The 13,602-nt window shown below is 41.0% G+C and overlaps 1 protein-coding gene across 1 annotated transcript in view; it reads right to left on the reverse strand.

The window, feature by feature from the left end:
• ANK3 (ankyrin 3) overlaps positions 1 to 13,602 on the reverse strand; it is a 305,329-nt gene that overhangs the window by 192,672 nt on the left and 99,055 nt on the right. Inside the window, exons 6-7 of the mRNA XM_045025319.1 lie at positions 11,240 to 11,425; positions 9,345 to 9,443 (exon numbers count right to left, since the gene is read on the reverse strand). Coding sequence (XP_044881254.1) covers positions 9,345 to 9,443; positions 11,240 to 11,425 — 285 coding nt within the window. The remainder of the gene's footprint in view (positions 1 to 9,344; positions 9,444 to 11,239; positions 11,426 to 13,602) is intronic.

A 13,602-nucleotide genomic window follows, 5' to 3' on the forward strand; every position in this document is an offset into this window, starting at 1 on the left:
GCATTCGGCCCATATGACAAAGACTCTCTAGTTTAGTATGTGTCCTACTTGTAGAAGTCTTCTTTTACTCCAAGCAAACTTGCCGCAGTTTGTCTAAGTATTCAAGATGTGTACCTACCACGGTGCTAAGATTCACGCTGCTAGGAGTGGTGGTTCTGGGACTGGATGAAGACTGACCCTGTTTCTGACATACAAAGTCCACAGACGATGAAAGAAAGAATGGTGGTCTGATGCACTGACTAAGAGATTTGAATATCAAAACCGGAGAGCCTATGTTGTATCTATGAATCCATGCCTCACCTTTCTGGTGACTTCAGGAAACAGAGGAATCAGTTAGAAGGTACACATCACTCCACTCCATGATGAATGCATCTGTCACAAGCCTGCCACTCAATAATTGTACAAAAGACATCTGGTATCGTCCTGGAGGCAAACAGATTGAGAACCTGCAATGGTCCCTTTCCAGAATATTGCATTCACCAACAAAGTTTTCAAGTGCCACTGATATTTGCTCTGATGACTGAAATTCAGGTAATCTAAAGATAGTTGTTTCTCTCTGCCAAGCAAATGATGAACTATGAAGCAGTCCCAAAGTTAACTTGTCATGGCTACACTGGGGCAGGTGCACAGGGGCCCATGCAACTTAGGGGGCCAAGGGAGCACTGGAAGTTCTAGCTGGGATCCATGGATGCAACTATACTCACAGAAATCAGGCCTAAATGTTCACTTCTCACATGGGTGAGGGCACTGTGGCATCCCCAAGCCCCACTCCACGTGATGGAATCCACAGAAGCTCCTCTCAGGGCCAGGGATTGCCACGAAGCCTTGAGCCAGGGGAAGGGCAAGCTTGGCTGTTCTTTTGGTCCAGCCTGGCGGGGAGCTGCAGTGCAGGAGTGGGAGCCTGTGCCACCACCACTCAGGCAGAGGTACCTGGTCTGTGTACTCCTGCCCACTCCAGGCTGCGATGGCAACTGCCTCCCGGGTACCCCAGGAGGGGAAGGAGAGCAGGTCTGGATATGGAGCATAGAGGGAGGGGATGGGGAGGAGGAGTAACTGTGGGGAACAGAGGAGAGGACCCTAAATCCCTTCCTCCAAGGAAGCTTTGAGACAGCAGCGAAGGCTAAGGTAAGGAGCAGGGCAGGTGAGACATGGACTCCTGGGAGGGGATAGTAGAGGGTCTCCCTCAAGGGCTGAAATCCTGGGAGCAGGCCAGAAAAATGGACCTACAGCAGATAGTTCATGAGTTGACAGAATGAAAGTCTTGCAAATGTGATTCAAATAGGAGAGGAGAAAATGTCAGTATTATATGTTGCACTATACTGTTTCACTGACGTTCACATTTTGAGAATTGTTATCAAGTACTGAACAGTTGAATTGGCAGGTTTGGTATAAATAAGTGAAACACTCATTAAAATTTGCGGGAGGGGGCCCACAATAAAAACCTGCACAGGGTCCCATATTCTGTTCTTCCACATGCTTGTATGCTTGGCTACATATATGAAGGGAGCAAGACCAGGGGCGGCTCTAGAAAATAGGCTGCCCCAAGCAGTGCGGTGTGCTGCGCCGCCCTTCCTCGGTCCCGCGGCGGGTCCCCTCTTCCCGCGGCTCCGGTTGAGCTCCCGCGGCAGGTCCACCGGAGCCCCGGGACGAGCGGACCTCCCGCGGGCACGGCTGCGGACGGTTCGCGGGTCCGGCGGCTCCGCTTGAGCTGCCGCAGTCATGCCTGCGGGAGGTCCAGCCGAGCCACGGGACGAGCGCCCCCTCCGCAGTCATGCCTGCGGCAGGTCCGCTCGTCCGCGGCTCCGGTGGACCTCCCGCAGGCATGACTGCGGCAGGTCCACCGGCCCAGCCTGCCGCCCCCTAGATTTGGCCGCCCTAGGCAACAGCTTGGTTTGCTGGTGCCTAGAGCCGCCCCTGAGCAAGACAGCCTCCTCTCTTTGGCAGTTAAGTAATATTTTGGGGCTTCACAGCCTGGCAGGCTCTGACGCCTTCAGCCTTTTATGTAAGAAAGGAAAATTCTCAATATTTGCTGTATGGCTTGAAGCTCCAGTGAAGTCTGGATTCCCTGAGCTTCAACAGGCCACAAGAGTCAAAACTGTCCAGAACATTTCCCCAGTTCAGGTTTTCCTCAGGTTATCACTACATATTGACATGGTTGGCAGAATGGAAATCCTCAAAGGACATTGTCAAACAGATGAGAGCTTATAGAATTTGTTGAGTCACAGCCAGCAATGCTAGCAACCTGTCTCCTCCTGAGCTATATCCTGTAAATTGGACAAGGTTGCAAAGGCCTCATCCTCAGGATGACGAATGAAGTCATAGATAATGAATGCAGGAACTCAGAAAAGATTGGGCAAAGCTCTCTTATTAAAGGGCTAGTCCAGGAACTTTTCTATTGGTATATGAAAGCCTCTCATCAAGTCATTTTCTGCACTGGGTTGAAGGTGGACATTTCCTGGTTGAACCTGAAGCCCAGATTCCTCAACAATAGCCAGATTATATCCAGCAAAGAAGAACATGGACTGGAAGCCATGATGAGACAGGAAACCCAGGCAGACATGAACTACTTGATCTCTTAGTTGGAACACCACTATCACCAGGTCTCCAATGGTGGCATGACAGATAATGACTCTCCGTATCACCATATAAACTTTTAATCTAGATGGGCTATGTGCTCTACAAACATAAAAGAAGGCACAGTCCCTGCCCTAAAGAGTTAATATTAGCTTTCTTTAGTCTAATACGGCATGGAAATCTTGTGTCTTTAAGACTAGGAAGCACTGGGAATAAAAACCCAGCTCTCCCTGAAAAGGATGGGAAAGGAGCAAAAGGAGAAGGCATGGATAGGAACTGAATGGAATAATCCTTCCATTCTATATCCTGTATGGTGTGGGGCTCTCAAACTTTCAAGCAAAACAGCTGCCTGGTATTGGATGTGGCAGGTGGAGCCATAATTCAGAGAAATTGGTTTCTCTCATTGCTTGCAACACCTGTGAAGTTTCACTTATTGTGGATGTCTGGACAAGCCTTTCTGAGGTGCCTGATGTCTCAAGCACTACCCTAATGTGAGTAGGCAATGTTATCTGAAGGAAATTTCCTGAAGGAAGACTAAAGAAGATAAGAGAATGGTGCAGTTATCTGGTCTCCTTGACTCTCTCAAGAATCCCATCTGTCTTCAGGCTTAAAAAGTCCAGTTTCCTTCAAAAGCAGGTCAAACTCCTGGCATGAACCCTTTGTGATGGGCCAGAGCTCCAAAACCATCAGCAGCAGTGGAAAATGTGTTTTACTACACATTTGGTCATGGTATCCAGCACGCTGTAGACCACTCGACGGGAATACCTGGAGACATCCCAGCCCTCCATCTTGATAGATTTCATTTCACCATATCAATCATCAGATAGATGGCTTAGGAGGCTGAGAAGCATACATCAGCTATAAAAACTCTAGCTGGACATTGGTGTTAGAAAACAGGCAATTCAAAGGTCCAGAGTGGCTGATGAATAGGCTTCTGAAAAAAAAAAGAATCTGTACTGATGTAGCATTTGACAAAGATAATCATTTCTCTTAGCCACAGAGAAGGATTGAAGCAGACGTGAACCACAGGTCTTTTGCTTGTTCCTCAAATTCTTTACTTCTGTTTCACCACCAAATTTGGAACATCAAAGGCCACTGCCAAATGAGATAATGGGTCTTGGGAATTGTTTACAATCACCAGGAAGAGAAATAAAGATTGCTATCACATGGTCAACTGGCTAAGAGAAGGGAGGAGGATGACTTCTGAGTCCCTCAAAGATATTCTATGTTCTCTTCCTCTTCTTTAGACAGCACAAGATTATCTTCTCAGTTAAACACTGAAGGGAAGCAGGCTGAGGAGATGTGGACTCAATAGTGAAGTACAATGCACTTGTGTGGAAATATCTTATTTGTAATGGCCCTTAGATGGATGGACATATGATGACTGTTGTTTCATGGGCCAAAGTGCATGATATCCATAAGGCTTAGAAGCTTCTGGTGATATTACTGACGATATTAAGACTATATCTCCCCAGAGTGATCCAGGGAGCTTGTGTCTGAGGTGCCAAAAGATCTAGAATGGGCCCTTCTCCTCTCAGATTGGCATGGATCTAAGAATTGCCAAGATGAGCCCCGGGTGCTATCTCAGTTTAAATTGAGACTATCTATGATGACCCCCAGCTCTGAGCCTCTGCAACAGGGGCAGAAGGAATCAGATGAGATATGGGATTGATTGTACTGGAAAGTACTCGAGAAAATCTCTCACTGGCCCACAGTGGCCGACGGAATTCCATCTCCCTGAGCCCCCGTCAGGACTGAGGCAACACATAGATATGAGGGAGTTGCTGGAGCTCAGAGTCCAAAGTCACACCTCATCAACCATCAGATTTAAAGGGTCTGGAACTGAAGCAGATTCGGGTCTAATTCTCAATTTCCATGGCCCACTTAGAGCCAACAAGTGCCCAGATCTGCAGGGGCAATAACACCTATAAGAGGCCCTGGATCTATGCCTATTCTTCTTAAGTGCAGAGAAAAGTGGGAAGCATAGCTGAGAGGCAGAAAGGTGTTGGCTGGCAAGGGGTGAGGACAGCAGCTGCTGCCTTGCTTCACAAGGGACACTGCTACTGACAGTACAGCAACACTGCTATAGCTACAGAGGTCTTAGCCTTCTATGCACACAACAAGAACTCTTGTCAGGCCCTTATCTTCTCCCAGCAACTTCCTCTTCTCTGGCCTCCCTAACACGCACATTGCCTCCCTTCAAGCCATTAAAAACACCACTGCTAAAATCCTCTTTCTTGCCCATTATTCTAGCCAAGTCCTCCCCCTTCCTAAAGGCCTCCACTCCCTTTTAGACCACCTCAGATTCAAGCTTCTTGCCCTCACCCTCCAGGCCCTTCATAGCTCTCCCCCACCCTTCTTTGTCCAGTCTTTTCCCACTTCCTTGCCACAAAATATATTAGCTACCCTTGACTGCCCTTTTAGCCACTTCTCCCACATCTGTCTCTGCACCTTCTGTCACACTGCCCCCTGTTCATAAATGGCCTCTGAGAATTGATTCATAAGGTCATTTGCTTCTGTCCTCCAAATACCTCTTCAAAACTCTTTGCTTCCATAATGCCTACAAGACACTACTAATTATGATTAGGGTAAAGGGCAACCAAGTATAACTGATGAATAAATATATAAAATGGCAGATTTTCAAAGGCACAAAGGTCATCTAGGCACCCACTTCTCGTTGGGTGTCTAACTGCTCTTTCTGCCTTTGAAAATCTCCATATGATATATAAAAAAGCTTGCATGTATTTTGATTTCACCCCCTCCACACCCTCAGTATGTTGCTTGTCTTCTTAGATTGTAAGATCTTCAAGATTGGGTCTTTTATTCCTGTTTGTGTGGCACCCAGAATATTATGGGTGCTATTTGAATAAAAACAACAATAAAAGATGCCCATTGCCCAGGTAACAGTGGGGCAACTAGAGTGTACGGGTAATTTTTGTCACCCCTTGAAGTCTGGCAGCATAGTAGGCATAGTATCAAGCTAGGGCTACTATTGCCTAGTGCTCAGGTCTATAAAGTATTCTTCGCATATAACGATTGCTTCATTTGTCTATACATTCACTGCTGTACCAGTACCTACCTCATCTCTCTATAAAGCATTTTCACTACCCGCAGTATGAAAAGTACAAAAAAGCAAACTCAACTCTACACCATTATTTACTCTATGATGGCTTCTGTCACTGCCAAGTTTTCTAGATTTTACAGCCAGACACCAACTACAAAAAGGGGATTAGAGATGTGTCCTGCTGATGCCCCTGCCCAGCTTCATAAGCACAAGAAGCAGTTCAGGGCTCCGAGTCATCCAGTCAGCCCCACTGTTCTTCCAGGCAGACATCCATGTGTCAGCACTTCAGTTAATTGAATAGTGTGCTTGCTTTTGTGCTCATGACAACAACTGATGGGGAAGAACATGGAACTTCAGAAGACTGAGGGTTTTTTCTTACTACTTTTGATCTGCTCCTTGATCAGTGTCTCTAATCCAAAACTGAGTTGCTGAGGCATAAGATCTATGATTATTTTAATATATTAGGCCTGGTATGAGACTGGTTATCCCTCCCCTGGTTTCTGAAGTAGGACAGGGTTGACCTCAGGCCCCTCCTTCCCTTGCCCCTTTAATTAGCACTTGTCAAATATTTGAGACTGAGCTTCATGAAAGCTTTAAATTTCCTAATACTGCAGTTAATTTTAGTAAATTTAGTGGTCATGAAAATAAGAGACCAATATTACTAGTGAAAGCCATGGATAACATGGTTAGCAGCTTGCAGGCTTCCAAGAAACCTTTACAAACACATCTTAATCTTAGCCTGTGAACATCCTGTTTTCCAATCTTGGGCCTCTCCTAAGCCGATATTGTAAATTACTGTTAATGATGGAATGTTCTAGTGATGTGGAAAACAGTCATGAGGTTGGGCCAGAGACTACTGAGTTCATTGATGACCTGTGTTAGAGTTGACCTTTCACATTTAATATTGCACTATGAGCTTGACTTGGTACCCCTTGGGAGTCTATCCACTGATTTCAAGAGGCAATGGATCAGGCCCTAAGATCGTGTCATTCAGCTTTTGGAACTTAAATTATGTAGTAAAATGTTGAACAATACTGCAGTGGACACACTGTAGCCAACAACAGAACCTGAGTGAACCCTTTTCACCTCAATACCTACTGATAGCTTATGGATCAAAGGATGTCTCAAATCATAATTAGAAAGTGCTGTATTCTATTCAAACTCTCCATTCATGTCTTGTCACCCTCCCCAAAAACTTCTAATGATAATGATGGGAGATATGTGCAAGCAACATAGGGAGGTACAAGCCAAGAATCTTAAAGTGTTCAGTTTTTGACTTTCTGTTAAGTCCTTTAGATCAGAAAATAACTATTTTTAAATGAACACAATTATTTTATTTTTCATGGGTTTACATTATTTATTATAAATCTTTTGCCATAAAAAAATCTGTGTTACTTAATAATATGTAATTTATGTGTTTCAGATTTGCAGCCTATCAAACTAAAAGGACATTTCTACTCAGAACAATATTACACTTTTTATCTACAGCTCTATGCCCCATGGTGCACACATTCAAAGTGGTAATAGAGTACTTTTGGTTGTAAAGAGTAAATCATCCTGATGTAAATGACAGAAGACTAAAATTAAAAAAATAATAATAATTAAAAAGTCTCCTGCCCATGCCTCCTCACCCCCTATCATTCTCCCAGTTTCCTGCTTCCTCCGTATTTTTTGTCCCTTATGCTTAAGTCTCCTTCCCATTGCATTCTCCCTCCTTACTCTCCATATTATACTGTTCCTGCAGTCTCATTCCCTTCCCACCCACATTCCTTTGTGTCCCTGCCCCACATTCTATTGCCCCTGTATTCTCCCTCCCTTGCTATATTTTCTTGATCCACCAACATTTCTCTGAGCCAATCTTGCTCATATTCCTCTTGCCCAAGACTCCTTCCTAGTTTTCTTTACATTTCCCAAACATCTAGTCTTATTTCCTACCCGTTCAGATTTCCATGTCCTTTGTCGAGTGCTGGCTGGATCTCTCTTACACAAAGTGAAGATGCAACTGTCATATTCACTAAAGGCATCCTGGTTTCAAGTTCATTAGAAACAACTGGAGATGGCAGCCATTTTCAATAGGGGCAGCCTAATGGCCACCAGAACTGGATGCAGTACTCCAGCTGAGGCCTTATCAGTGCTGAGTAGAGGGGAAGAATTATTTCTTGTGTCTTGCGTACAACACTCCTGTTAATACAGCCTAGAATGAGGTTTGCTTTTTTTGCAACAGTATTACTCTGTTGACTCATATTTAGTTTGTGATCCACTATAACCCCCAGATCCTTTTCTGCAGACATTTCTTACTTATTACTTCCTAGGCAGTCATTTCCCATTTTGTATTTGAGCAATTCCTAAGTGTAGTACTTTGCATTTGTCCTGATTAGATTTCATCCTATTTAATTCATACCATTTCTCAATTTTGTCAAGAATATTTTAAATTTTAATCCAGCCCTCCAATGCACTTGCAACCCCTCCCAGGTTGCCATCATCCTCACACTTTAAAAGTTTATTTTCTATACCATTATCCAAATAATTTATGAAGATATTGAATAGTACTGGACTCAGGAGAGGTCCCTACGGGATCCCACTCAATATGCCCTTCCAGCTTGACTGTGAACCATTGATAATTAATTACTCTCAGAGTATGGTTTTCGAACCAGTTGTGCATCCACCTTATAGTAGGTTCATCTAAGCTATATTTCCCTAGTTTGTTTATGACAAGGTCATGTGAGACAGTAACAAAAGCCTTACTAAAGTTGAGATATATCACATTGACTGATGCTCCCCATCCACAATGCTTGTTACCCTGTCAAAGGAAACTAGTAGGCTACTTTGACATGATTTGTCACCTTATCATCTTATTATCTTCTACGTGCTTACAAATTGATTGTTTGATCATTTGCTCCATTATCTTACCAGGTACCGAAGTTAAGCTGACTAGTCTATGATTCCGTGGGTGGTCGTCATTCCCCTTTTTAGAGATAGGTAATATTTGCCCTTTCCCAGTCCTCTAGGATCCCTTCCATCCTCCCCTAATTCTCAAGATAATCGCTAATGGCTTAGACATATCTTCAGTCAGTTCCTTAAGTCAGGCTCTGCTGACTTCAAGACATTTAACTTGCCTAAGTAATTCTTGACTTGTTCTTTCCTGGCTTTAGCCTCAGATGCTATCCCATTTACACTGATGTTCACTACGCTAGTTATCCAATCACTGCTTTTTTGGTGAAAACTGAAACAAAGAAGGCATTTAACACTTTGGCCATTGCTGCATTTTCTGTTATTGTCTTTCCATCCTCATTTAGTAATGGGCATACACTGTGCTTGGTCTTCCTCTTGCTTATAATGTATTTATAAAATGTTTTCTTGTTAGCCTTGATGTCCTTAGCTAGTTTTATCTTGTTTGTGCCTTGGTCTTTCTAATTTTGTCCCTACATCCCTGTGTTGTTTATTTATAGGTCATTTGTTTCCACTTTTTGTATAACTCTTTTTTGAGTTTCAGATCATTGAAGATCTTCTGGTTAAGCCAGGGTGGTCTCTTGCCATACTCCCTATCTTTTCTACACCAATACTGAGGCTTACAATTATATCACAACAGTTGGTCGACAGAGTCTACAGCCATGGTAAGAATAATGCATGTGTCCCTATCTCTGAATGGGAATGTTTCAAAAAGTTTCTTATATAAATTGAACATAGCTGTGAGATTTACTCTTACCCTTGCAGTGAAGTCCACAGCAGCACTCCGATTTAATAGCAATGTAGCGACATTAATATTTCCATAGTGAGCCGCTATGTGGAGCGGAGTAAAACCACTCTGGAGGAAAAAAAGAAATTTAATAATATTTTTAATGTCTCCTTGTTCCTGCAATATTTGTGTGACAGGACTGACAAAAACTAGCAAACAGAATATGCAAGTTAATATTCCATTCTGTCCTAGTATTCACTCACTGGCAGGTTACATGAAGTCATATAACTAAGCAAAAAAGGGAAAAAATAACAATTATTCTACAAGAACAGGACTAGAATAAGACTTTTAGTTATTCCAGATAAACATCAGAAGACATTTGAATTAAAAAAAATATATCCTTCTTTTAAGAAGAGAAATTAATTTCTAACCAGAAATATCTATTTGTTATCTATATTATTTTATCCTTGCAAGTAAAATTGTTCTTAGTGATTCTTTGCAGAAGTTCAGAAGCAAGTCACTTCATGATACTTGCTAACTAGATTTTATAAAAATTCAAAGGAAATGCTAATTAAAATAACATCAAAGACCATTTTAAATGATTAATGTGGCTTTTTTTTTTCCAAGGGTTAGTGCTATAAAGATCACTCTCCCACTGTGAGCAATCACACTGGGTTATGTTAAGACACCACAAATTGTCAGCCTAATTAGAAAATGCCTAGTCGATAACATCATTTCAGCAACTTTTTTTTTTTTACATATTTATGTAATTTTACTTCCTTTTAAAAAAATGCTAAAACATGCAGCAATTCAATCAGTCCCCCAAAGTATGAAACCTTATGGGAACTAGATGCATTTCTAAACTGTTAGCAAGCCTTTTAGCCATGCTAGCTTTCACTCCTTCACCTTGAGAGTTTTGCAGATTTAGTACCACTCTAAGATCATTTTATTTGCTGACACCATCGAGGGTAAGTGTCATGCAGAAGCCTAAAGAATCAGTCCTGGATGCAAAATGTGACAGGGTTGTCTGCAGCTCTTCACACAGATGATAAACATCTACAGTATTAGAACTTCAGAAACCTTCATTTTATGCAATATGACTCTTTTATTATGGTAATTAGTTCCAAAGAATGCTTACACCTACTTTTAAAACCTTAGTTTTAGCTGCAGAAAGCCCTGGTAACTAAACTACAGACTTTTCTAGCACATGCTACTTTGTTTAGTCTAAAGCAGGTATCTATCCTATAAAAGGCAATGCAGAGCGGAGGAGAAAGAAATGATGCAGCAGCACTAAGTTATGAAAGAGTGATGATGCATATATATATATTTATATATACCTCCGTTGTTCTATTCACCAGCATCTAGGTTAACACATTGGGAAGCAAAGAGGGGAAAAAATGAACGGTTAGTTGACCACTGGTGACATGGATGCAAAAAGCTTCATGATAGCTGTCTGGCAGGGAAGCTATGGTGAAAGCACAGTCGACACAGAAAGGAAGCTAGACCGGATGGAAACTGAAGGATCTTCTATTTTAAATGTTAATTGTTACACTTCTCTAAGAGGTTTTAAAGTAGTAGGATTACACACAATTTTAATCATATGACTATTTTATTAATTACATGTTCACTACTGCACACTACTGATACTAGCCTTCATTTCAAATGCAACCCATCATTTGAGTAGTATTTTCCCTGGGTTTTTTTTTTTTCTATTTACATGATCTTCTCATGATATTAACCCTGATTTTAAACAGAGGAGAAAAAAATACAAATGAAACTGTATTACTTATAATGTGAAATAGAGGGGGGACAAATGTAATTCCTTGAAGCAAACACTTTCTTAAAGGAACTCTTTGCCTGGTATAATCCATGTCGTTAGTACGTAGCTTTGGGCCTGTCTCAGGCTATTTCTTTTTACAACTAACCTTTGACTCCACATCTGCATTATGGTCATTCTGCAGCAACAGAGCAGCAGCCTTTGTGTCATCCTTGCGGGCAGCAATGTGGAGAGCAGGAAGACGGACTTTTCCCTTTGTATCATTTTCAAGCAACAGTGAAACCACCTGGTCATGGCCTTGTTGCAAGGCTACTGCCAAAGGTGTGAATCCATCCTGTAAACAAATAATAATAATGACACTCAAAATATATTCAAAGACTACCAGGACAAAAAGCAAACTGGTAACATTCATATTAAAAATAATAAAACTCAAAATCGGAGTTAATGTGTAAGGTGTTATGTGGAGTCCCGTCTACTCAAACTGAGTGTAACAGAGTTACAAAGCCATAAAACTGGAGTAGATTATTAGTGAATCAGGTCCTAAGAGTTTCAGTTAATCGGTGACTTAGGACTGGCTGTATACAAACATAAAAGGAGACGACAAATAAATGTATGAGGCTTGAAAGAACAACAAGACAAGTTACTAAAAGAACCAACACGGAAGTATATACAAGAATAAAAACTGAAATTATGTTGAATTATAAATGTTAATTATGTCCTGTAGCAATGTATCTTCCTTCCCTAAAGAGCTGTTTGAAATAAATTATATTTTTTTCTGAATAAATTAAGCTCATCTCTATACACTGCATTAATTTTTGAAATATGGGGAATTTAAAATCCATGGAAACTTGTTAAGAATTTAAAAAGTCTTCTACCATGTAAATTATTTCATTCCAGCTACAAAGTTCATCTGCCCATTCATGAATATTAATTCGTAAGTGACATTTCATCCTTTCATCAACCATAGAGGAGTTATTTTAACATTAGAAGAAATGGTAGACCAAGAAAATGGGGTAAATGGAAAAATTTGAGAAGTGAAAAACAGAATTAAGACAATGGCTTAACAAACCTTACAGTGGGTACCTCTAAATGCAGAAATATGAGAACATTAGATACTAGGGGCTGATTTGGATATTTTACCAACAAACAAAACTTTTAGCCAGTAGAGAGCACCATCTTGATGCTGACACTCCCAAAACTAAGTGGGCAGAAACTGTTCATCTTCCATGAAAACTTTCCAAAAAAGATTTAGTTTTTTTGTCTGAATTTTAAAATAAGTTTCAAAATTTTGCATTTCAACATTTTTTTGCTACATTTTGATGGAAAAAAAATCTCTCGCTTTCATTCTCCACACTGAAAAATTTAGGGGTGAGGAAGTGGGGGAGAGAGAGAGAGAGAGAATGTAAACAAGTGTAAAAAAAGTGAGAAAAAGTGGTGATCGTAGTGGAAACACTTTCTCCTGCTTTTTTTTCCACTTAAAAAAAAGTTAGTGTTATTTTGTGTTAAATGAGAAAAAGTGGTAACTTTTTAGAAACAAAAGTAACATTTTTAACACTAATGCTTAAAAGTGAAATTCTTACTTTCTCTCACTTTTTTTCCCACCAAAAAACCACATAAGCCCCCACCCTCCTTTACAATAGAAAAAGGGAGAAGAGTAAGAAAAAATGAGAGAAAACAGGCATTTCACAATTTTGAAATAAAAAAAGGAAAATACCCCAAACTGTTTTTACACTAAAATTTCTTATTTCATTGTTTTACATTAAATAATTCCAAAAAATTCCTTTCTCAAACCAAAGTTTTTGATGACAAAACTTTTTATTGAAAAAATATACTGGAATAAACGTGGCAACTTCTGGGATTGCATTTTCCTGTCTGACAATGCATATTAGCAGAATCTGTGATTGTGGACAGTCCAATGAATTAAAAAAACCCAAGAAGTTACCTTAATCTCTGCATACAAATTTAACCAAACTAAACATTTCTGTGATTGAAGACACTATGCTAACGATGGGGATTTAAAAAAAAAATGCTTTCCATCAATCGCTTCTTAGATCAGAAAGTACAAGGACCACAATGTCAAAAGGAAGGCAATTTAGGGTATTTCTGACTTGAGCAATACCAGGAAATACCAGGAGTCTTGAAAAATTTCAGCTCATTTGCAAAACATAAGAGTTTTGGATATGTTCTAGACATAGGCGGCAGGTTTGTATAATTTTTGGTGGGGCCCAAAATGGTGGTGCCCCCCCGCTCCCGCCCTGTAAGCCGATATAAAATGAAGCTACAACGCGTCAGCGCCACAAGATTACAAGGGTCAATTAAAAGTGGAAAGTCAGAAGCAGCACTTGCCTACTTCAATATACGGTATTATATTTTGTTGCATCTGTTGTGATGAAGTGGGAATGTTCTTAATATTTTCTCTGAATACTGTGTGGGTGCCTCAGTTTCCCCTGCAAGATGCCAACTGAAGGTGTTGGGGACAAAGAGATCAGGTGGCCTCCTTGTCCAGAAGAG

This window comes from Mauremys mutica, chromosome 7 (assembly GCF_020497125.1).
Source record: "Mauremys mutica isolate MM-2020 ecotype Southern chromosome 7, ASM2049712v1, whole genome shotgun sequence".
In the NCBI taxonomy this organism is placed as follows: Eukaryota; Metazoa; Chordata; order Testudines; family Geoemydidae; genus Mauremys; species Mauremys mutica.